We start from the raw sequence: 26,634 nt of genomic DNA, 5'->3' as shown, positions 1-26,634 counted from the left end.
CCAGATTTCTCTGAGATATTTTAAAATACCTTCTGGAATGATACTATCAAGTTGTAGATAAATGAGCTATGTAGTGTGATCTTTTTAATCCATTAGAACTAGATGTGGGCTTTTATAGCTACTATTTGTTAGCAAATTCAGTGATGCAAAGTTAGAAGGAATACAGCATCATATTGCATCTTCTACAGTGCTTCTTAATTTCCCAAGCCCTAGAGTCTACAGATGCCTAGAAAGAAGGAACAGGGTTCTGTCCTCAGGTAATATTATTCCTTGATATTTCTTTCTGTTTTGCACTCAAACATAATGGTAGAGGAATGCAGAGTCGTGGAAGGCATAAACAATGCCTTTCTCCCTTTCTTCTGTCGGAGCCATCTGAAGAGGTCTTCATGCCCCACTTAGCAGGAGAGACCCAGTCTGTGAATAATGTATTAACAAGCTATATATGTGCAGGTTTTCTGTTGCTCAATTAAAGGAAGCAAATCATCCCGTCAGAGTCTGAGGCTCACAGACCATCATTATGGTTGCTTTTGTCTGCCAAATTTTCATTCAGGCTTCATTACTCTGGCATTGGCAGCCATGAAAAATCAGTCTCCTAAGTTAAACAAGGATATGTAAAGTTTTATCTCCCTCTAATTACCACTTTTTTCTAGAAAGTGTACATCCCATCTCTTTAAATAAAGACCGCCATTTCAAGGAGAGCCTTGTTGGTGCTTTAATAGAATAATGGGAAGTTAGCTGAAAATAGGAGAAATGACGATTCATGCTGTGTATCCTAGACTCTTCCACATCCTCCCAGATTATTTCATTCTGACTCTGTCATTGCATCACAGTGAACCAGGGAGGCAAGAAGGAAAGGATCATCTCCTCTCTCAGAGATTCCTACACTTTATCTTCATGAAAGAGGACCAGATGTAGGCATTAGAGAATACCAATAAAGCATGATTGTATGTTGCCTTTTCTTATTCTGCAAGAGCTGTCTAAAAGGGCATTTTGTAATACAGTAAGAGAAATAAAAAGAGGTGTTTATCTTCATGTACCCACAAAATATAAGGATTCATTCAAAAGTTCATGAAAAATGTATATTATCAAAAAAGCTAGGCACAGATTTCAAAATTTTTGGAAGCAAAATAAAAACTAAATTCCATTTTCTACAAACTTTTTAAAGTACCCTCAGATTTGAGCTATTTGGGTTCTCTGCTCTATTGTCCTTTCTAAGGATCTTCTGGAAGAATATTTGACAATTTCTGTGAGCCATAGCTTGGTGTGGACAATTAATTGATCACACAGAATGTGGAGAAATGCAGTCTCCAGTGCGCGTTCTCCATGCAGCCATGGGTCTAAGTCTCAGGATAGATGGTGTCACAAAGAGGTAGAGCCGAAGACTGGGCTTTATTTCAGATCTGTTTGCTCCACTGTGTCTGTCCTTTCTTTGTGACAGAGACCTGATGTAGGTATGCCTAGTGAATAAGGAAACGGGGTACCTCTTTGGAGCTTTCCAACACTGTGTTGGTGATGTCATTGGGACCCAGAACCTGAGAAATCAAGGTTGATGGTAGGACTTGACTCTAATGAAACATTTATTTCTACGCCCCTCTCTGGTCATTTTCGTAGTGTTCCTTAGTGGACCTTATCTTATATGTAGTTATTTCTTCCTTAATTTATGAAGGGTTTATGACATGTCAGGCAAGTGAGATGTAAAACAAACAAACAAACAAAACACATTTAAAACTCAATTTGGGTTCCTATGGTTATTTGGTTTATTTGGGTTCCTTGTAGTTATTGGTTATCTTTTTGCATGTCTGTCTTTAAAACTACTTGAAGCCTTATCTGCATTTGAGGCAAGAATTCATGTTTCTCCTGGGTAAGTCACTTATTTGTTTATTTTCAAAATTTGTATTTTTTTGAAATGGAGGGAGCAGAAAGAGAGAGAGAGAGGATGGCTATCAACAGCTGGTTTACTTCTAAAATGCTCTCAATGGCTGGGACTGGGATGAGGTCAAAGCCAGGAACTAGGAACTCACTACAAGTCTCCCATGTGGGTGGCAAGAACCCAACCCAATTACTTGAGCAGCAGGTGGTTTCTGACAGTCCCCGAGACCTTAGTTTCCAGGCAGTCCTCTTAGATAAAGTCAATGCCCATTCCATAGAGCTGTTCTGGATAGGATTCCTGCATTAAGAAGAATTTCTGAAGACAACTTTGGAAAAATATTTAAAGCACATTTCTTTCCATTCTACCTCTCTTATAAAATTATCTTTCACAGGGTACATATCTCTGAACCTAGATATTTACAACTCATTTAATTTATCATGATAATACAATGTACTTTCTCCTCTTTTCTTTGGTGCCTAGTATTCTAGTCCGTTCCCAAATATATATTTTTCTTTTCTTTTCTTCTCAGTCCCCAGCAGAACGTTGAGATTTGATTGTGTGTCTCAAGCTAAGTTTCTATTTCTTTAAATGTTTCCATCAGTCTTAGTTGTGCAGAAGAATGAAATCTTTCCATTCCAAAATTACAATATTTTAAACATAGATGCATCTACAGGCATCTGTTAACCCTTCGTAATTCATCTTCTTCTGTCACTTGGGCTTATAAGTAAATAAATAAATAAATAAATCTTTTTTAAAATGATTCTGATTCACTTGGGTGAAGAAAAGAAGTGGTACTCCTATTCTAGGGTCCATCAACAGAACAACTTCTCCAGAAAGGATTGTGACTCTTCACCCTCAGGCTGGACCATTATCTTCTTAGGAATCTTCTTCAAAGCTTTCCACATTTGTTTTTAAGTATCAATATCTGTTTTAATTACCAGTTAATGAAGTATTATCTGAATTTCTTTTTATAGACTTTGGAAACTGTGTTATTTCTTTATATGCCAAAGAACTGCTCAATGGAAAATGCTTATAATGTCTGACAGACTCAGTTTTTACTTTTATTTTTTTTTTATTGTGGATATAGATGTCAGCTTATGAGAACTATGCTATCAGTGATGTTAACCATGGGTGGGAGATCCTGAATTATCTGTCTCTGGGAATCCATAATAGAAGGAAGAGTGAGTAGGGAAAGGCTGGAAAAGATTATAGAGAGAGCATAGGGAGGGATGGAAGGAGGAATGGAGGGAGGGAGAGGCATGATGAAGAGGCAGGGAAAGCAGGACAAAAGAGAAGTCTAGATAAGAAACCTGCGAACTCTTATAACAGTCAAACAGCTTCACTTCTGTTGTTCTATTGGTTTCAGGTTTTTCTTATATCATTTGCCTAATTTCATAAACAATGTGTGTATTGAACATTACATAATATTTCAATTTCTTCATTAATCTTAAGTTCATTATTCCATTTTTAAGGAAACATACCCTTAAAGATCATTTTAACTTGCCTAAAATTATGTGACAGTTTTTCCAATATGCCACAGTTTCTCTGGCTGAGACAGTCAACTCAATTTCCCAAACTATATTCCAATCTAGAGCAGGAAATGTTAACTAGAAAGAATAGGCATCCTTAGAAAATTGTTTTCTTACCTATTATATAAACCAAATGCTCACAACTATATTAGTTAGTGTCAAGCCCAGATATCAGAGATCATTCTAAGTATTTCATGCAAAGGGAGATCTAATGCAGGAAATTAGACACAATGGCATTTAGAGGCATTGAAAGAACAAAAGAGAGAAGGGTGCTACTCAGAAAGTAAATTAAAAGAAAGTTAAACCTGGAATGGAGCCAAGCTGCTGTCCGCAAGACATGATGCTGTTGTTGCTGAAACTGCACCCTGTAGCTGAGCAGGGCTTCTGGAGCTTAGAGACCTGCTGCTGCTGTTGTTGCTGCCATTGCTTCTACAGCTGAATCCACACCAGTGCAGCTGCACAGGAACTCAGGTTACATTCATGCTAATGTTGCAGTCACAACTTGATGTGCCATCAATTGCAGAATATAAAATGACTTTCCTCTTGCTTCCTTCATTCTATCTCCCTTTTGCCTCTATCATCAAAGAAATTTGGGAAATAAATTTTCTGGTTCCCAATTCTGCCAGTTATACAAAAAAAGAGGACTAAAGAGTTGGGATACAGCTGACAATGAATAGACAGATGAGCCACATAGTCCATCCTTGGTTGTTTGGTGTTCATTTCACCTTCCTTCTACGTGTACCAGAACCCCACTCAGCAACAATCACAACACTATGATGCTTTTACCTAACATGATAAACTGTCTTTCATAAAACAGAAATATTCACCTTGGATATTCTGTAATTCAACTACTACATTGTAAAATTAGCTATTATCCTATTTCTTACATAAAATAAGACAAAAAAAAGGGGAGAAGAAATAATTGAAATACAAATATTACATAACAAGTTAGGAAGAAACCATGTGTAACTGCCAGTCATGGTTTCTATAATTAGTCATTATCAGGTTATAGTCTATAGGGATATTTGTAAGTAGCCTTGTTTTTCTACTCATTCTATGTCCCTTTTGCCTCAACACCATCTCATTTGGTGGACATTATCTACCTGGGGGAGGGGAGATAAATTCAAACTTTATTTCCTGAAAACTCTGATTGCTTCATAGTCCTTTTTGGTTGCTGTAGTTTTCCATTAATTTTGCTGATGAATGTAGATGTACTGAAAGTCACTTCAGAATATCTCCTGTGTTCTTGACATAATCCACACTCTTCCATTGAGTGGCATTTTGCTTTCCCTTAATGACAGAGATCAATCGCCTTGCTTTGATTGTCTTTTCAATGACAGAGTCCTCAAATGATCAGGTGACAATGTTAACTTCCAGATCAATGGACCCATCATGCCATGTGTTGGAAAACTTCTCCCTTGGAGATTAAGATTTTGATTTTTTTAAAGAAGATTTCTACTTTATTTGCAAGACAGAGTTACACACACACACACACACACACAGAGAGAGAGAGAGAGAGAGAGAGAGAGAGAGAGAGATCTTCCATCTGCTGATTCACACCACAAAGGGTTGCAATGGCCCAGGCTGGGCCAGACTGAAACTAAGAGCCAGAAACTTCCTCCAGGTCTCCCACATAGATGCAGGGGCCCAAGCATTTGGGTCATCATCTGCTGCTTTTCCAGGCCGTTATCAGGGAATTGGATTGGAAGTGGAGCAGCCAGCACTCAACCCTGTGCCTATGTGGGATGCTGGCAATGCAGGTGGTAGCTTTACCAGCTACACCACAGAACCGGCCTTGGGAATTAAGACTTTGAAAGAAACAGAGCTTAAACTAGCTCTGTTTGAGTATACTTCTATCTCTTGATTCCCACATCTGTGAATTATGGCAATTAGAAAAATAGCATATTTTGACTATTGGCTCAAAGCATACGCCACCTCCTTTAGGGAAGTGTCACACTGTTTGAGGATGTTTTCAGCCAAAAATAGTGTGACTAAGTGTTCATTAGGTCATTCCAATCTATAGGGCTGGCATTCCTGCATGACCAACACATGGTAAGATCAAGTTTATGGGTATGGGCCCACTGACACACTATCTTCAATGGAATAAATGCATTGGTCCATAGATGAATAGACTGAACAATGATGCCCTTTTAGGTCTATCTATTAATTCCTAGAACCTGCAAATGTATTATGCTAGAAGGCACAGGGACCTCCAGCAATAGCTTGCCTTTGCTCCACATTTTGTAGCTGGGCTCACTCATGCATTTGTGGTTAGTTGGAAGGTCACTTTGGGACTGACTTTGGAAGGTTCTCACTCATCTGCCTGAAAGTTGGCTAGCTGAGGGGGCTTGGTTTTCATCTATGTGACCTTTCCAGTAGGCTAACTGAGACTCCTTCACAAAACACCTGCAATTCAGAAGTTGAGAGCAGAAAATTAAAGGACTCCTGGGGTGTTACTTGAAAGTGATACAATGTTACTTTGGTGACATTCTATTGGTGAAACTGTGTCACAAAGCTTGCCAAGATGAAAAAGTTGGAATTAGGTTTTACCTCTTGATGTAAGCTGCTGCAAATAATTCATGACTATTTTTAATCTACCATGCCCCCTTTCCTGTGCCCCCCCACCACTCTTTATCACATTATTTCCTTTACACTTCTTAATATCATCTAAAGTTATCTTGTTCCCAGATTTGTTTCCTTTTGCTAATGAGTCCTTCTACCTTGTTTTGGGAAGGAGTGCCAGGGATAGGGGGCAGCTTTTCTGACCTGATTATTATTGAAGTCCCACAGAGTACAGCAGCAAAAAGTGCTTGGCAAGAAGGAGATGACCAATATCCAGCGGCTGAATCAACTAATGGACAAAAAATAAGGGAATTCAGAAACCTTGGCTCAACATGAGAGAGGATTGAAGTGCAGCCCTTGTAGTGATTTGGAATTTTCCCTTTGAATATTAGCTAAAAAAAAAAAAAAAAAAGAGTGACAGTGTCAAGTGTTGGTATAGAATAGCTAAACTTCTTATGCATTTCTGGTGGAATGTAAAATGATAAGCCACTTTGGAAAACAGTCGGCTGTCTCCTATAAAGTTAAATGCACACTTACCATATGACCCAGCAATTGTATTTGATGGGCTTATCCAAGACAAATGAAAATGAATGCCTACACGATTGTTTGTATATGAATGATCATAGCAAGTTTAATCCTAATAGTTGTAAAATGTTCTAATCAACAGTTGGAAACAAACCAAATATCCAAAAACATGTGATTAGATAAAAAATGCACTATCATCATACAATGGAATACTACTGAGAAGAAAAAAGATTGGTGTACCCAATAATGTAGATGAATTTCTTAAACATTTATGATATGTGAAAGAAATGAGACACAAAAATGTAATGTTGATTCCATCCATTTAAAATCCTAGAAATAGATAGTATACCTACTGGATAGTAAACCTAATCCATAGTGACAGAAAGCAAATCAGTGCTTGCCAAGGGTTGAGGGGGCTGTGCTGACTATAAAGGAACACAGGAATATTTGAGAGTGATATAAATACTTAATTTTTATCACAGGTCATTTCATAAGCATATATCTTTGCTAAAAACTCACTGAACTGAGTAAGTGTACACATTTAAATAAGGATTATTTTGTAAGAATCTATTATAGTTTTATTTTTGTATTGAAAAGATGATAGCATTTTAAAATATTAACAAAGTTCTTATAAAATATTACAGATCCTCAAGAAAATTCAAGTTGTTTCCATTGCAGATCCTATTTCCTGAGAATAACATGACCTATCTCCATACAGTTAACCAATCACCCTGTCCCCACCTTTCTAATGCAGTTTCTGAGTTCTCAGCAATAGATCTCAGCAGGTGGCATGTAAAGTACAGTTTAGAGACATTTGGGTTTATCTGTACTAAGCCAAAAGATAATTAGTTCCAGAGCATGCATTATCATAAATAGGTATGAGGTTCCATATTTTCAATAGCTTGTAGCATTTTAAAAACCTTCCATAAAGACTGTAATGGTTTTTTTCTTCATTTTGTTTTTGCTAACAGATAAAGAAGAAACATTCCAGATGCTTGTAATTAGGGATATTATAGAATTACTTAATGGGACAATAGAGGAGTTTTTTAAATTATTGCAGCACAGAAAAATGTTGGAAAAGCAGAATCTGCGCTGAATATTTATATAATTTAAGAATATAATTTTTGAGGATCACAAAATGACCAATATATAATAATTAGTCAAGTACAAAATGGAAAATTAGTATTTAATTACTAAAGGCTTTCTTTCTCCTGTAAGAACACTTTCATTTCTTTTTAGGATCCTACTATCAGACAGTTCCCCCACCAAACCATGTGACAATGTACATTACTTTTATGTGACAGCTCCAGGAAATCCATTGTTTGACAACCCTGGCTGACCCTCTGTGGAACAGCTGCAGCTGTTCAAATAACAGCTTAGCTTGGCCCACATGAAAGTACCCTTTTGTAGACTACCTATGCTCCCTTGCCTTTCTGTGCATAACACCCTCCCTTCCTGTGTACTGTTCAGGCCCACCTTCTATCACCACCAAGCCCCTCCACAATGTTGAATTACATAGAGCCAGTGCTAGCTGGAAATATCCATTATGGCTGCAGACCTTTAGGTCATTATAATGTCATTACAATATAATTACCACGGGGGGCACTCTCACTCCCATCATGCACCTGACACCATGACACTTCCAATGTTTCCAAAAAAAGCAAAGAATATTGAATTGGGCTCCACTCTGGACATCATCCCCTGTGTCTCTGGATGGTATAAAGGGAAGACCTTGTTGAAGTGCTTTAGGGCTTTGTCTTTGTTGGAGCTTTTTCCTTGATGTGGGATTTTTCATTGTTTGGGGACTTTCTGTATTTTGCCTATTTATTTATATCCTTTCTCTCCCCTTTCCCCTCCCAAGCTGGCCTGACTTCTTTTGTTTATTTTGTCATTTTAAAAAAAAGATTTATTTATTTATTTGAAAGAGTTACAGAGAGAGAGAGAGAGAAAAAAAAAAGAGAGACAGAGGTCTCCCATCCACTGGTTCACTCCCCAGTTGGCCGCAATGGCCGGAGCTGTACCGATCTGAAGCCAGGAGACAGGAGCTTTTTCTGGGTCTCCCACGTGGGTGCAGGGGCCCAAGGACTTGGGCCATCTTCCACTGCTTTCCCAGGCCGTAGCAAGGAGTTGGATTGGAAGTGGAGCAGCCAGGATCGAGCCAGCACCCATATGGGATGCAGGCACTGCAGGTGGTGGCTTTCCTCACTACGTCACAGCACTGGCCCGGTGACTTATTTCTTGAGTGTGTATGTTTGTTTTTGCTCTACATAAATCCTGCTTTCCTATACACTTTTATGTCTGCACCTTTCAATTATTTCACACATGGAGGGAAGAACCTACAACAAGCCTAGCCAGGGACCCTGTAGCCCACAACAATACTAGTTGAAATTTCATTGCTACCTCATTAAATCAAAACATTTGCCTAATTTCTTTAAACATCTGACCTAGTCAATTTTCAAGTAGGGATTTTCAGGTCATATTAAAGAGTAAAATACAACTAAAATATACTAATTATTCCAGTATTCTTATTATTAAATAACTTTTCATGTATTTATTATTAAGCATGCTAATAATGTGCTATGACTATGTAATACAGGACACAAGGATTACTTGGGAAACTAAAACACAAAAAAAACCACACTTTTTTTTTTGTATTTCATGTTGACTACAATTACTATTAGAGAGGTACCAATAAATTATTTTGGGAATTTGGAAGATATCAGTTTGAGAACACAGGAAAATTCATAAAGAACACAATCACTGAGTTACATGACAAATCAGTGGGGCCTACCCCAAATATGCTGACTGAGAATATCAGAAGAGTGAAGCCCTTGAACTGTAAAGAAGCTCTTGAGATGATTCTTAGGAATTCTGAAGGTGATAGCACTTGTATAGTGAAAGAGAAGTGCAGAAAGACAATGTAGTGCAAAAAGTACCTAGATATAAATACATGAATTTTTACATTACTGAGGGTCTATAACCACCAGGCTACATTGGGATTTCTCATCAAAGTGTTACTGTTATTGAACATCCCTAAAACTGGTTGGAGGACTTGCTATAGAACCTTTAAAACTGAGTCTGCTTGCCTGATGCACAGCAAGCCAATCACTTAACACTGGAGTAGTGGAACAAAGTAGGTATTTATCACAAAACACAGAGGAGGGAGCTGAGTAGCCATTGCTTAGTTGCTGGGCTCCTTGATAGGTTACGAATAAAAGTTCTCATAGATGGAAGCTAGTGTTGAGAGGTGTGTGTTCAGCTCAAGCCCAGGTCCCTATTTGGTGCACAGTGCTCAGGTCCCTCATTTGGGTGATGATATCATGTTTTTGGGGGAATTTTGATGATTGCAAAATGGGCTCCAGGCAGTCAGCTGGTTGTTACTTCTTGTTCAGGGGCTCCGAGAAAAGAAACCTCTCAAGACAAGATTGGACATCAAGATGTTAGCATAAAGGACCTCATGAGTCTTGTATTCAGGGACTCTGGAAGGCTGGCTGTACCATGCACCAAATTTATTAATTTTAGTAAAAACAGGGAAAGGAAACTTTAAGCAAAGAGAGGGAGGCTGGGAGATCATGGGAGACTAGGACCTGATTGTATCTAATTTCTGCATCAGAGACACAGTACAGGCACTCAGTTTCACTACAATGATTATCTTGTAGTTTAGAAGATTTGTGGGCTAAGGAGGAATTGCCATTGTTCAGTGGGCAGGGTGGTGGCATATGTTGGAGGGTGAGATAGACTGAATAAACTTGGTCAAATAGAGCTTTTGGTCCGTTATATTAAATCATCCTGGAGGTAATGCTGAGCTTAATGAGTTGCCTTCCAGAGAGAGAAGCAAGGATTTGAGAGAGAATGTGTTTTAGAAATGGATTCCATTGTCTGAGTCCCATGATGAGCTTTTGGTAGACCTTGTTTTGGCCTGCTATATACCAATGACTTTTTGATGAGCATCATGTGGGGGAAAAGATACAGTACTTGGCTATGAAACAGATCTGTTGATCCTATTCCAGGATCACTCTTAGGATACTTAGAAAATTGAGAAAAGGGAAGCAGAAGATGTTGGGGAGGTCAGGGCTTTTGCAGCTCCAGTGATCTTAGAAAGACATCCCCAAAATTGGCAAGCACATTTAAGGAGAAACATGTATATGACATTTCACTGAGCTGTGGAGGATTAATGGAGTTCTATAAGGAGCAGATACTTACATTCTGCTAAGCCAAGAAAAGGATGAAGTAGATGATGATGTGTGTGTGTGTGTGTGTGTTTTCCGAGAAAATAAAATGAGAATAATTGAGTCGGAAAAGCATGACAGAGGCCAGAGAGCATAGGATGTTCAGGGAGCTTGAAATGATTATTTTTCCAAGAGGAGGTCATCAGTGCTGGCTGTTACAGAAGGTAGAGGCCACAGCAGCAGTAAATGGGAGACTCACAGAGGGTGTAAAATGACAGGGCATGGAGTTCCAATAGCTCCAATCCTGAATAAGTTAGAATCTGTTTCTCCTTCCTAAAATGAGCACCTCAGGCTTCTTAGGAGAATTCCATAGCAATACATCAAGGCAGGGACTGGCCCTCAGAATCACTCATTTAGGTTAGCTCCCTCTTCTGATTTATAATTACATGGTTTCAAGTTGACTTCTAGTCATTCTTTTGAAAACTTTTAAGATGTCTAGAATATCATTTTTTCAAAAATATAGTTGTAAATTTAAATGAACATAAAGTTCATTTCAGTATATAAAAGGTCTTTTAAAAAAAAACTGAAATTTAGCATGAGCAGTTCAAAATATAGCTTATTTTGATTGTGGCCTTCTTGAACCACATTAACCAAAGAACTTACTAAATGTTCAGTCTTTCTCTGCCCATTCAGTTGCTTTTCCCTTGTTATATATTGTTAAAAGATTTATTTATTTTATTTGAAAGGCAGAGTGACAGAGAAAGAAAGAGATCTTGCCTCTGCTTGTTCACTCCCCAGAAGGCCACAATAGCTAGGGATAGGCCAGACCAAAGCCAGGAACTCTATCCAGTTCTCCCACATGGGAGGCAGGGGCCAAGGTACTTGGACTATCACCTGCTGCCTTCCCAGGCATGTTAGCTGAGCAGCAAGGACTGAGCCAAGTGTGCACAAAAACCCCTGTTTTACTTTTTAAATAATATACAAAACACTGTATTTTCCTTTCAACGTTCAGAGTTATATATCTTTCATATTTTCCTTTTAGTTTTCTCTTTGTGTTTATTCTTCTGTTTCTGTTTCTAATAAGTCTTCCCTGGTGACTCCTAATCCCCACTTTTTCTTAACCCCAAATCCTCAACAGGGAATCATATAAAACCAAGAAAAATCTTTTAATTCTATGCTCTTCATTCATGAGTACAAATGTATGAATAGAACGAACTGCCTATTACAATCTGTCAAAAACAAAATTGATTTAAATCAGAATTTCAAGAGTTTGTTATAAATACAAAAGAAAAATTTGAGAACTGGGAATCCTGAAAATGAAAAATAGCAAGAAATCCTAATCTACAGCAATTACAGCACAATTCATGATTGACTATCATATGTTATATTTTAAGGCAAACAGAACTGTGAAGCTAATTTTTCCATTGCTCACTGGTTTACTTTCATTAAATAATGCAGATAAGCTAGCTGTTTTTTTCAGGGTAAGAGTTTTGATGAAATTAGATGATCTAAATTTTGATTACTGTTGTCATATGCAGTTGACTTTGGGGTATCTAAACTATAACTTCCATTTCTATTTCTTTTTAACACATCTATAAAACACACAACCACAGACAGCATCCTACTCAAGTACGAAACTTTAGACTTGATCTCCAACCAATCTTTTTGTTTGTTTTTCTTTTTTGGCTTTTTGGTGGCATTTTATTTGTTAAAAAGCAAAATAATCTATATTATTCCCTTTTTATGAACATCATTTTATTATTTACATATTCCATATTTTTAGCTATTTTAGGTACTCTTTAAACAAGGAAAGAAAACAAAGGAAATTATTGGCAGTGCAAGGGCTTGGAAAAATAAGAGCTTTGCACGTTTAATTATTTCCTTTATTATGTAAATAAATCTTTTTTCCACATAGTTGGGATAAGCTAAGGTTTTGGTGGGATAAACTGGGTCAGACAAATGGAAACAAATGCTCACTATTTTTTATGCTCTAATTTCTCAGGAGCCTCAGTATAATTTAAGGAAAATATTTCATTTCTATTTACTTCTCCAAAGGGATAAATTTCTTTGTAAAAAAATCTCATTTTCCCTTCAGATAGCTTCTATTTCAAATACTTTGAAGCCTATAAAGAAAACTGTGTAGAAACACATTGGCCCTATGTCCTAAGAGGAGTTTATCTGTAGTTCCATGACCCTACATTTAATGAATCTTTGCCCAGGGTTGGGGCTCTGATAGTGGAATACAGGCCTTCCCAGGGACACAAAACTTTCTCAATCCACAAAATTTGTTCTTAGCCACTACTCTGGAATTTCTATTTTGGAAGCGTGGTTTATAATTCTGGACTTTGTACAGTTAATATCAAAGAGATTTCAGTCCAATCTTGTACCTAGTTAAGGAATCTCTTTCACAGAATCCTTGACAATTTAACAATGTGATGAACTGTTGCCAAAAGTAAAGTTAATATTGAAATGTTCAGTACAGAAGACAATCAACTGCTTTTTCAGTGAGCTCAAAGAGTTATAAGATCAGAAATAACAATAATAACTAATACATCTTGAGCACTCACTATGTATCAAACATTGGGTTAACTGCTCTATGAGAAAATTGTGATTATTAATCTCACAGTAGAAATGAGGAAATTGACAAATTCTCATTTCCAGTGGCTGGACTGCCATGGTTCCTTTTAGCAGACTGAGTAATGAATTACAGTAGAGAGAGACAAAAGTAAGGATAGTAAAGCAACAGTTTACTTAAGTATGTTCCTAGGGAGGAACAGGCCAGTGGAAAGAGCATGTGGCCCTCTTCTTCCTTGGTCCAGGGGTTTATTCCTAAAGTGTGAGGGGGCTGATTGGCAATGTGGACATGATGCTCATGAATGACAGTTTTGACATCTAGGAATTGCTTACCTTGAATTCTCTGCACATGTGGTTTCCCAGCATGCATTGGGAATGCCCACTGGAGGGGTGGGGGTAGGGGGGCAATACCACAATGCTAACTATAAGGATCATATAATAAAATTAGTTGTTTCAATGTCAAACTGGATCTCACTGCACATGTGCACATATACTAGACTTTTCTGGATTGACTGAGTATGATTTTATCAAAACACATTTAGTAAAGGTTAAACTGTAAAGTGGTCAGTCTTGGGTGGGTCCCAGCAGACAGTAGGATCCCTGGTCCCTCTTCTGGATGAAGGTTCTGTAGTCCCTCCCCAGTTACTCATGCCTAACTATTCACCTGACACTGACTTCTGCCAGGGCAAATGGCATAAATAATGGCAGAGCCAGGTTCAAACCCAGGTACTCTTAAATCAGAGTCCCTGATCTCATTCATTATAGTGTTCATTTTCCCCCTGAGCCATGATCAGTCTCTCTTTAATCCTACAGTTAATCTACAATTCTACTCTTTGGAGCCAACCAGAACATGTGCATTTCATGTCCTTGTTCATTTATGTAATAAAAAGAATATTAATTGAACACTTTCTAGGTGTTAGGCACTGTGTTTCAGCCTATAATACAGTAGTACAAAAAGGAGAAATTCTGTTCTTATAGTGCTAACATGCTTGTTCCTTCAGTTATTTGAAAACACTCACCAAGTTCTGAGGGTTTTCTTTTCAGCCAAATCTCCTACTCCTTTCAACCACTCATCATAGGACAAATTTTCAAATGCTTATCAGTTTTGATGGTCTCCCTCCTCTTAGCACATTCCAGTTTGAAAATCATCTCTTTTTAAAACATAACCACCAAACATGGGCATGGTGATCCACAAACTTTCTGCTGGGTCAGAAAGAGAGCAGGACCATCAGTAGCAGGAAATCTGGGTTTATGTCTTGCTTCCACTTATCATTTGTAAAATTCTTCTCTCCAGACTTACAGAATGATTTTGTTAGACATGAAAACTTGTAGCATTCAATTACTTAAATTCTGTCTAACGCAGCAATTTTCCTTAAGATTAGGAGTGCCGTTCAAGCGTCCTCTAGCATCCCTGACAAGATGTTGAGTGCCATATTGCATCTCCAACTTCTGTTAGCACCGTATTTGGTGAAAGCTGGAGACTCTAGTCTGAGTCGCTTGGCAGATGACAGCATCCTCTAGTGGTCATATTTAACTTCAAGCCACCTGGATGAATATTCAGAATATTACAATTAACCTAAACTTTACAGTGTCAGGCAACTGTGTTTTTTACAGTTGTGAACAGCTTTTCACTGGCTATTTTTTGGCTCAGTGGATGATCTGTTTCTCCCTGTAATCAAGTAAGTTGATACATCTTGGGCTCTGCTCTTCATTTACCTCCACTTTAGGCTAGCTCCTTGTGAGCTCAGAAGTTCGAGATGTTTTCCTTCTCTATTTCTAGTAGCTACAGAGACCTTTTTCTTTTAGGAGACTCCCTTCTTTCTATCTTATTTACTGTCCTGAATGTAAACACATTGGCCCTTTTAGTAAGAGGATATTATCTTTAGAATAGGTAAGAAGTAACCCAAATGAGGTAATTGTGGTTTAGAGGGAAAAAACACAGGACTTGGAGTTAGCCCTGGATTAAAAGCTAAACTCTGCTACTTTGCTGACGAAATTAGGCGCCTGAACTATTCTAAATTTACCTACACGATGAGGATAACATTACTGGGTCATGTGGCTCGTTTATAAAGCAAAGTGAATTGCATAAAGTCCTCAAGATCACTTCCTCTTGTCCACAGCCCCCTTTTCCTTGCCAGCTCACCCCTTGGGCATGGTTTGATAAAAGACACCACTCCTCAAGTTAAATCAGTCAGGCTTTTTCTCTTCCTCTAGTTAGCTCAGCACAAATCCATCAGGCCCTATAAGGCAGATCTCTAAGGCAAGACTTAAAGGAAATCCTCTGTCCAAACCTCAGGCTACCAGGAAATAACTGGATTCCTACAGCACCACTACCCACCTTAGTAACAAAATGGGAAAGGGCAAATACAAACTGCTCCATAGCATTGTTGAGAAAATGTAGCTACTTAAAATTTCCTCAGTGACTTAAACCTCTTTGATTATGTCTGACCTAAAATCTACATTCTGCTATTTATGGAAAAATCTCAAGGACTAAATTCTTCTACCAGAAAGGTAGATTTACATCCTGTATGTAGTCTTACGCTAGTCACAATAGATGTTCAATTAAATCCCAAGCTACCCTACAGGAATTATCTCAATTCATGAAATATGATGGGACTATGATCTAGGGCTGAGAAATTTCCAACTATCATTTAAAATGGTAGTCTAGGCCGGTGCCGCGGCTCACTTGGCTAATCCTCCGCCTGCGGCGCCAGCACCCCGGGGTTCTAGTCCCGGTTGAGGTGCTGGATTCTGTCCCGGTTGCTCCTCTTCCAGTCCAGCTCTCTGCTGTGGCCCCAGGAAGGCAGTGGAGGATGACCCAAGTGCTTGGGCCCTGCACCCACATGGGAGACCAGGAGGAAGCACCTGGCTCCTGGCTTCGGATTGGCACAGCGTGCCGGCCACAGCGCACCGACCACAGAGGCTATTTCGGGGGTGAACCAATGGAAGAGGAAGACTTTTCTCTCTGTCTCTCTCTCTCACTGTCTAATTTTGCCTGTCCAAAAAAAAAAAAAAATGGTAGTCTAGGGGCTGGTGTTGTGGCACAGTGGGTTATGCCACCAACTGTGATGCTGGCATCCCTTATGGGCACCCATTTGAGACATGGCTGCTCCACTTCCGATCCAGCTCCTTGCTTATGTGCCTGGGAAAGCAACTGAAGATGGCCCTAGTGCTTGGGCCTCTGCATCCATGTGGGAGACCCAGAAGAAGTCGCTGGCTTTGGTCTGGCCCTTTCCCAGCTGTTGCAGCCATTTGGGGAGTGTGCCAGTGGATGAAAGATCTCTCTATTTCTTTCTGTATCTCCCTATCTCTGAGTAACTCTTTCCAATAAATAAACTTTTTTAAAATGGTATTCTGATTTCCAGTAGGATTACTGGAATTACAAATTATTAATTATTAAAAAATGATTTACAATTAACTGTGTCTTATCAGTCATTTAATACCCACAGTCACATTGCCTTGGACAAAGGTGTCAGAATGTGAGGAAGATGGGGAAGGAAAAGGCATAAAAAGGGAAATGTTGTGAGAAATTACAGGTTTGCTGCATTTTGTAAAACTTAGTCTATTCTGAGTCTTGCCCAAGTCTCTGTCCCAGATATAATCAAACACACCTCTCCGTTCCCAACATAATAAAACACACCTTTAAGAAAAACGCATGTTGTCACAGCAGGGCCTATTCAGATGCATGCATTTATTCAATAATCAGGCCACCCAGGCATTCTGGTGACCTTTGGGGATTTCAGAACTTTCTCGTTCAGCAAGGCCCAGATTTTCTAATGAGGACAGGTATCTGGCGCTTCCTGGAAAAGAAATTGAAAACAAAATCCGCTTAAACTTTAGTGACAAACAAGGGACTATGGGACAAAAACAATGAGGAAAAAAGTCAGCTTTATTTAAAATACAGTGGGTTGAGATTTACTTTTCTGTCATTTATCTATTCATTCACTAATTCTTGAATTCCTAAGTTATTGATTGCTGTAACATACACTAGAGACACTCCAGAAAGGAAAAATGTCTGTCCATGCAGAGCCTATAGATGTAGTGGGGCATTACAGAGACCCTCTCAAGTTTCTCTCTAATACTTTGTTGCTTCTTTTACTCCCAATGCCACTGTGTAAACCGACAGGTTTCCATCTTAGCTGGTGTCTGGGCTATGATAGAGCCAACCTTCTAATGGACTGATTTTCTACCTTAGAACTTGGGATTTGTATCTTTGAGGTCTTGTAAGTGCCAGTTCTAAGCACTCTCCCCTTCAGATCAAAACTTGTCTTTTCCCCACCCACACCACCTTTCCCAAAAGTTTATTATCTTCTTCTTCTTTAGGCAAATAGCTCTAACTCCTCTAATTGTTCCTCATTAGACTATTTCCAGACCTCTCATTTTTCCAACATCCTTTGCTTTGACTATACCAGCCTGAAAAATTCTTCCATTTCCCTGTTACCTGAGGTCATTCATATGATTCCCATATTTTAAAAACAAGTATTTATTTGAAAGGCAACCAGGAGAAGCACCTGGCTCCTGGCTTCGGATCAGCAAGATGCGCCGGCCGCAGCGGCCATTGGAGGGTGAACCAACGGCAAAAAGGAAGACCTTCCTCTCTGTCTCTCTCTCTCTCACTATCCACTCTGTCAAAAAAAAAAAAAAAAAAAAAAAAAAAAGGCAACAGAGAGAGAAGCACAGGTACAGAAGAGAGAAAGAGATTGAGACTGAGATTGCGATTCCCCCCTCTGCTGGTTCACTCTCCAAATGGTCACAACAGCCAGGTCTGGGCCAGGCCGAAGCCAGGAGCCAGAAACTCTACTTGGCTCCCACATGGGTAATGGGGCATAAGTACTTGGGACATTTTCTGCTGCCTTCTCAGATGCATTAGAAGCAAGTTGGGGGGCCAGCACTGTGGCACAGCAGGTTAACAACCTGGCCTGAAGCTCCGGCATCCCGTATGGGTTGCTCTGCTTCCTGTCCAGCTCTCTGCTGTGGCCTGGGAAAGCAGTAGAAGATGGCCCAAGTCCTTGGGCCCCTGCACCCACATGGGAGACCTGGAGGAAGCTCCTGGCTCCTGGCTTCGGATTGGTGCAGCTCTGGCCATTGCAGCCAATTGGAGAGTGAACCATCAGATGGAAGACCTCCTTCCCTCCCTCCTTCTCTCTCTCTCTCTCTCTCTCTCTCTCTCTCCTCTCTCTGTGTAACTCTGACTTTCAAGTAAAATAAATAAATCTTTTTAAAAAAAGAAGCGATTGGATTAGAAGCAGATATCTGGGATTCAAATCAGCACCCCAATATGAGATGTTACTGCAGCAAATAGAGGCTTAACCCACTCTGCCTCAAGGTTGACCCCACTTACTTTTATACATGCAATTATCTGGACGTTGTTGGTCTTTAAGAGTTGGTAATGGTTTCTTGCTTCATAATTACTTATTCCTTATAATATCGACTTCCAAATTAGTATATGCAAGCACAAACTTGTAAACCGAGCACAAAAGAACTGACATGTTTTATATAGTTATGCTGTTCAATATGTTATCTACATACAGTTATTTAAATATAAATTAAAGTATTTGTTTCTCCATTATACTAGCACATGAAGTTCTAGTGGCTCTGTAGTGGACAGCACAGAAACAGAGCATTTCCACCATTGTAGAAAGCTCTATTAGATAATGCTGATGTAAAGAAAAGAACTGTTCATTACAAATTCCCTAAGAATGCTGAAGAAATAGAAAAGTCCTTATTGAATATATCTCCTAAGTACATAATGACCAAGGATAATACTATATGCATGTTCATGTTTGATATTACATACTCATCTCAAATCCTGACAACCAGAGCCAGAGCCAGCCTCTAGTTACTGGGCAATGCATTCGTCTGGGGGCTTTTAATGGGCAAAAGTAAGCAAGGCAATAGAGTGCATTAGGAAATATGTTAGGAAGAAAGATTACATTTTATATCATTTAAGCATTGCATATATCTTTCAAAGACTAGAAAAAGCAAGCAGTAATTGGTTATGGTTGTGATGGTAGTGGTGGTGGTAGTGGTGAGTGTGTGTGTGTATGTGTGTGTGTTTAAAGGCAGATGTTCAGAGACAGAGAGAGACCTGAAAAAACACAGTGAGATCTACCTGCTGCTTCACTCTGCAAATGCCCAAAACAGCCTGGAAGCCAGGAGCCAGCAATTCATTTTGGAACTTCCTTATACATGGCAGGGACTTAACTACTGGAGCCATTACCTACTGCCTCCCAGGTGCACCTTATCAGAAAACTGGATTTGAGAACAGAGCTGGAACTTCATCCCAGCCAGTCCAATATGGGATTTGAGTACCTCAAGTGAGGTCTTAACTGTCATGCCAAATGTCCATCACCCTGCACGAGAAGATTTTAAATGCTAAAGAAATTGGGTATCCCAGCTGTAATATTTCTCTTCAATATTGGAACTTCGGCCTTGATACTTGCAGGTATACCAAATTTCAAGACTGTTCTGTTGCTTTCTTCTCCACTTGGATGAGAAACTGATGTTTGACCTTTATGTCAACAACATAAGTCATGAGAAAATTAACATTTGGTTTCAAATTCCTTTTACAAGTCTTCATTGTGGAAAGTTACTCACAACAAAGCAGCACACCTAATGTTTAAATCTAAAATTTCAGGATATTACTATGTGGGGGCAAATTGTTGAAATCTTTACTTAATATATACTAAACTGATCTTCTGTATATAAAGAGAATTGAAAATGAATCTTGATGTGAATGGAAGGGGAGAGGGAGTGGGAAAGGGGAGGTTTGAGGGAGGGAGGGAAGTTTGGGGGGGGAACCATTATAATCCATAAGCTGTACTTTGGAAATTTATATTCATTAAATAAAAATTTAAAAACAAAACAAAAAAAATTTCAGGATATTAGACCTCTCACTCTGGGGATTGTATTTATTTTTATAATCCTTGCTGAACCCTTTGAATTGTTTGAAATGGTTTAAAACAATCCAAGAAGAGGTATGTACAATAGGGAAGGGAATTTATGCAGTGGAATACTGAGAATTTTGCAAGCAGTTGAGCCTAAGTCAAAGTCATTAATATCTAGTGAATCCCAGAATAACTGCTTTCTGGGTCATTTGTGCATTGTTTTGATTTTCTCACACCTTTTATTTTTTTTTTTTAACCTGGGATGCTCTTTCAATGTTACCAAAATTTAAAATCCTATATAAAAGGCATTCTTTTCATGAAACCTGTCTTGATTTTTTTTTAAAAAGATTATTTTATTTATTTGAAAGACAGAGTTATGGGGAGAGGTAGAGTCAGAGAGGTCTTCCATTCCGCTGGTTCACTCCCCAAATGACCGCAATGGCCAGAGCTGAGCTGATCTGAAGCCAGGAGCCAGGAGCTTCGAGCTTCCTCCAGGTCTCCCATGTGGGTACAGGGGCCCAAGGAATTGGGCCATCTTCTACTGCTTTCCAGGCCATAGCAAAGAGCTAGATTGGAAGAGAAGCAGCCGGGACTCAAAATGGTGCCCACATGGGATGCTGGTGCTACAGGCTGGGACTTCAACCACTGCGCCACAGCACGACCTTGATATTTTTCAATAAAAAGAAATCTGTATCTCTGCTTCACTCCTGTAATTATTTATATCTCATTTGCGGATATTTGTAGAAGTTATCTAATGTGTGTTTACAGCCTATTTTCTCCTAGTCGTGCACACAACAAAAGCAGAGGAGACTTGCATAATGCTTCATATATGTAAAACTCTAGACCATCTACTATTTTGCTGTAAAAACATGAATTATAATCATACAACTGGGCTGGCTCTGTGGTGTCGTGGGTGAAGCTGCTGCCTACAGTGCTGGCATCGCATATTTGCACCGGTTCTAGTCCCAGCTGCTCCTCTTCTGATCTAGCTCTCTGCTATGGCCTGGGAAAGCAGTAGAAGATGGCCCAAGTCCTTGGGTTTCTGCACTCGTGTGGAAGACCTGGAAGAGGCTCCTGGCTCCTGGCTTTGTGGCCAATGGGGGAATGAACCAGCAGATGGAAGACCTCTCTCTCTCAGCTGCTGCCTTTCAAATAAAATAAATAAATCTGAAAAAAATACAAGTTATTTTAAATCACATTTTAAAATATTTATTTATTTAAAAGGCAGATTTACAGAGAGAAGGAAATACAGAGAGATCCACTGGTTTTTATCTCAAATGGCTGCAATGGCCAGGGCTGGGCCAGGCTGAAGCCAGGAGCTTGGAACTCCATCTAGGTCTCCCACATGGGTGGCAGGGGCCCAAGTACTTGGACCATCTTCCACTGGTTTTCCAGGTGCATTAGCAGGGAGCTAGACTGAAGTGGAGCAGCCAGGATTTGAACCAGTGCCCATATGGGATGGCAGCATTGCAGGCAGTGGCTTAACCACTGCACCACAACACTGCTGCCTAAATCATATTTTCATGTCAGCTATATACAAAGGAGAAAATTATTTCTGGAAAAGAGTGAATGTTTTAACTCATTCATGGTAAGACTTCTACCTTTGTAGTTTGATTGGGGCTATATAGTGATAAGGTATTTAAAAGTTTGAAGACAAGTTACTTAAAATATATATTTTAAAAGAAATTCAAATTTGTACTCACTGATTTTCAGTACATAGCATGCATTCATTGGAATACGTATTTCCATCAGTCCCACAGACAGGATTATAATTTCTAGGGCATCCAGTAACTTCATTGTTACAATTAGCCTAAAAATGGAGTTAAATAGAATTATTTTCCATCATTCTCCATTCTTTGAGTTTCCAGCAAAATTTCTAAAATGGCCTTAATTTCGCTGAGTGTCCCAAGAGAAAGATCCAAGATCTAGAGTCAGAAAACCTGGTTTTAAGAAACACTTCTACTTACAAGCTATGTGTGACATTGCAAAGTATTTTTGCCTCCTCCCTGAAACTTAGCCACTTTATCCGTAAATTAGGAGTGGCAATATCTTCTCACTTATTCATATAGCTATTGTTAGGTTTATCAAATTTAAGTGGACAATGTTCAAGTTTACGATTACTACAGGTATAGGCTTCCTGTAGATCAACTGCACCTTGGGGCATGTTCTTCCTTGCACACTATTGCCCACTTATACAAGTCTCCTCTTAGGTACTGAGAGGCACCGAGTTTTTCCATTCTTGGAATCTTTGTACTCTGTTTCCTCTACCTCAGTAAGAGTTAATGATCATCAAATGACTGCTACAGGCCAGACACTGACCTAAGTAATTTTGTTTATTATCTACTTAAAAACTTGAATGACCAACATTTGAAAAACTTACCCCTTACTCAAAATTTTCAGTTGCTCACTGACATACCACATAACTACCATGCGAATTAATTATTATTATACCCTTGTACAAATAACAAAGCACTAAAGTCACAAAATCTATAAATTTCTGGATTGAGAATTCAGACCCAGAATTCAGTCATTCCAGTTTCTGAGCTTTTGGGCTCCTAGACACTTCACTCTTACACATCTACCCATCAGTTATGTTTGCAGCTACCCTTCGTAGTAACTTCAAAGTAACTCTTATGATTAAGGAAACATTCCTAGTTTCCTAATGACACCAGAATTTCCTCATAACACATTTGAAAAATGTAATGATTTACTCATTCATGAATTTTTGGCTTATTAACTGCCTCACACTAGATATAAATGTTATGAGAAGATGGACACTACTTCCTCTGGCTCCCAAATTTATCAAAATTCTTTTAAACAAAAAAAATTAGAAAAGTTAGATTTAGAATATCTTTCTAGCTGAAGAACCTAGTTTATAATTTTCTGTAGTTCATTATAATTTAGTTGCATCTTGGAGACTCAGAGAATTTTTGTCCACATAGTCAAACTGGCAGTAAGTAACAAAGGCTACTTGGAGTAAACTTGAGGCAGCTTCTACCTAAAAGGTTCATCCTATCAGTTAGAACTAGTTTATACAAAAAGCCCTTCACAACAAGCATTATGTAACTCCACAGAACTCCCCTGTGTCAGGGAATCGATCCTTCATTCTAAGCCCAAAGGCAAGACCTACGATTACTATTTGTATCTAACAGGTTAACCCTCTTCAACATTCATATTCCTTATCTTGACTTCAGCCTAAATTGAAAAGCAAAAATTAGACATCATTTTGTTGGATCCAACAGTTCAAAGAAATAAGAAATTACAAAATTCTGTTTACCATTCTTCCCAGGGAATCAGCTCTGGTGTTACCTAGAAAACATAAATCAGATATGTTATGTTGGTTTCTAATTGGAAGAAGCCAGATGTGTTCTTCTTCAGAATTCTCTGCTTTCATGAAGATGATGACTTCTTTGCTGGCTTCTTCCACTCCCCACCATTACTATTTCTGTCTTATTTTAAGACAACAGAGAGGTTCCATTCACTCCCTGCCTGCTGAAATCTCAAAAAACATTAAGTGATAATTTGAGTATAGCCAAAGTATCTCAGTTTGGTATTTCAGAAAAGTCAATCTATTTCCTAGGAAACAGAAATTATATACTTACTGTTAGAAATATATCAGGACCTGAAGAGCTACCTTCTGAATATTCACTGACATTATCACAATTACTGGGTCTTTGATATTATAGTGAAGCTTAAGTGTCTTTATGTCAATTAATGGATGAAAATATGGAGAGTTTATGTAACTAGTTGTAAAGAGATATAACTAGTAATACCAAGTCCTTTGATTGGAAAATGATTCTGCAGTTACATGTCCAAAAATGGGGCTCTTGGGGTGTGCATTTGGCACAGTGGTCAAGTAGCTACTTGAAATGCTCACATTCCATATCATAGTGCGTGGTTCAAGACTCAGCTATTCTGCTCCAATCCATTTTTTTTCTTATGTGCATCCTGGGTGGCAGCAGGTGATTTTTCATAAACTTAGGTCCTTGACACCCATATGGGAGACCTCAATGGAATTCTAAGCTTCTGGAATGGTTCTTGGACCTGACTCAGCCCTCAATGTTGTGGGCATTTGGAGAGTGCACTAGTGGATTGAAGATCTCTCTTTCTCCCTCCCATCTCCTCTCTTTCAAATTAAATTAATTTTTAAAAATGAAACTCTTTTGCTTAGTTACCATCAGTTCCCAAAGAGCTATTTAACCATAGTTCTATTACACTGTGTATACAACCCTCCTTACACATCCTGAATTCACAGAGATAAAGTCAAAAGAGTCACTGTGCATTCCCCTAGAAAGACAGCATCTGGGGGAAATGTTAGTGAGATGTAATTTTGATATCATTATCCTGTGAAGTATCTAGTAAGGATGTAATTCTTCCTAGGTAAGTGCAGTGAAAAGCCGTGAGGCACTTGTGGGCCTTGAGAATCATTAGAACCTTATGTCCCTGGGGTCCCTTTGGATTTCAGATTCTACTTGAATCCAAACTTGGTGAGCAAGTGCTCACCACAGGAATCTATTTGTATTAATTTATATGGATTAAGAAGAGAAAATTGATCACTGTTCCCACAAGCATTTAGTAAATAGAACAACGAATAGTTTTCCTCTTAGCAAAGTGCGGATTTGGCTCTCAGGAGTCTCTGCTAGATTGGAGGTGAAGTTGAAAATATTAAGAATTTCAAATGACAAAAAGGAGACTGATCCCAATTTTATGGGTTCAGAACTGTTTGTCAACATGGTCAAGATATAGTTTGGGGATTTTTACATACCATCTGTGCAAACAATGTTTTCCCATAAATCATTTTCCAGATAAAAATCAATGCTTTAATTAGTCTACACCTTTTATATTAAATAAACAGAAGCCATTGTTTTCCATTTTATGAAATTCCTCGAGTATTCAAAATTTGTAAACTGATTTTTTTAAAAGATTTTATTTATTTGGGAGGTAGAGTTACAGACAGTGAGAGGGAGAAACAGAGAGAAAGGTCCTCCATCCATTGGTTCACTCCCCAAATGGCCACAATGGTCAGAGATGCACGGATCCAAAGCCAGGAGCCAGGTGCTTCTTCTAGGTCTCCCACTTGGGTGCAGGGGCCCAAGGACTTGGGCCATTATCCACTGCTTTCCCAGGCCACAGCAGAGAGCTGGATTAGAAAGGAGTAGCTGGGTCTAGAACCGGTGCCCATATGGGATGCTGGTGCCACAGGTGGAGGATTAACCTACTGCGCCATGGCACTGGCTCCTGTAAACTGATCTTAAACATTTCAGAATTGTAGCGGTGTTTAAGGTTGAAATATGCCTACCTTTCTTTCTTTACAATATCCCTGACAAAAGATCGGCCTCATCATTAGAGGAAAATAATTCTGTATCTGGAAGTTCTCACTGGGAGAATATTTTTCCTGATGTTATGTCAAAAATTGCACTTTCAATAATTCTCATTTATTGGTCTTATTCCACTCCAAAAGTACCAAAGATATATCTAGCAGTAGGTTCTATTACAAATCCAGAAGGTATTATGCTCAGCAAAGCAGGTCAAAACATTTTACTCAAATTTGAAAAACATGTAAAGACACTCACCAGATAAACTCAACAGGGCCAAGGCACCAAGAAGAAAGATTACTGTCACCTTCATGACTGAAGTTTTGTATCCAGAAGTCAGTAAAACTGCACTGAACTGACCAGTTCTCTTCAAAACCCTAGGGCTGGAAGGGTCTCACAGGCAGATGGCAACACAGGCTCCACCTAATGCGCAGTGTAACAGGTGTTCTTGGTTACTAATCAACTCTGTATCATAGTCTGGCCTTCAAGTTTAAAGAATGCCACCTGTTTGAGAAAAACAATGGGAGGAGAGTGAGACTGAACTTCTGTCTGGAAAACAGATCTGGCGTTTAGTTTATTCATTTGATCCCCAACTCCTTCTGTGGTTATAGGAAGGCCCTACCCTTCTTCTTCTTTTTTTTTTTTTTTTTTTTTTGACAGGCAGAGTGGACAGTAGAGGGAGACAGAGAGAAAGGTCTTCCTTTTTTGCCATTGGCTCACCCTCCAATGGCCGCCGTGGCTGGCGTGCTGCGGCCGGCGCACCGCGCTGTTCCGATGGCAGGAGCCAGGTGCTTCTCCTGATCTCCCATGTGAGTGCAGGGCCCAAGCACTTGGGCCATCCTCCACTGCACTCCCAGGCCACAGCAGAGAGCTGGCCTGGAAGAGGGGCAACCGGGACAGGATCCGGCACCCCGACAGGGACTAGAACCCGGTGTGCCGGCGCCGCAAGGCGGAGGATTAGCCTACTGAGCCGCGGCGCCGGCCAGGCCCTACCCTTCTTAAGCCCCAGTTTTCTCATCTGCAAGGTGAACCCAAAGAGTGCCCTTCTCTGTAGTTCTGAATAGATGAACCAACTTGCATTTCTAAAACCCCTCTTCATTCTTTATTTCAATTCTTCCTTTCACATTCTTCTTTCCTTTTAAGTAACCCACCCACAAAACTTCAGGTAGTTGATAGGAGACAGAATACAGATGGGGAAGACTC

General features: G+C 39.2%; 1 protein-coding gene across 1 annotated transcript; it reads right to left on the bottom strand.

Annotated features, from left to right (window-relative positions):
* Positions 1–16,983: 16,983 nt before the first annotated feature.
* Positions 16,984–25,744, bottom strand: SPINK1 (serine peptidase inhibitor Kazal type 1). The gene is made up of 4 exons (XM_062189726.1): positions 25,690–25,744; positions 23,394–23,425; positions 21,820–21,926; positions 16,984–17,029 (listed from the first exon to the last, which is right to left on the bottom strand). Exons 1-4 carry the CDS (start codon positions 25,742–25,744, stop codon positions 16,984–16,986), a joined length of 240 nt encoding a protein of 79 aa, XP_062045710.1.
* Positions 25,745–26,634: the final 890 nt, after the last annotated feature.

The sequence above is a fragment of the Lepus europaeus genome, chromosome 4 (genome assembly GCF_033115175.1).
Source record: "Lepus europaeus isolate LE1 chromosome 4, mLepTim1.pri, whole genome shotgun sequence".
Lineage (NCBI taxonomy): Eukaryota > Metazoa > Chordata > Mammalia > Lagomorpha > Leporidae > Lepus > Lepus europaeus.
Note: the sequence above shows the minus strand (reverse complement) of the source record. Positions and strands in the feature narration are given on the sequence as shown.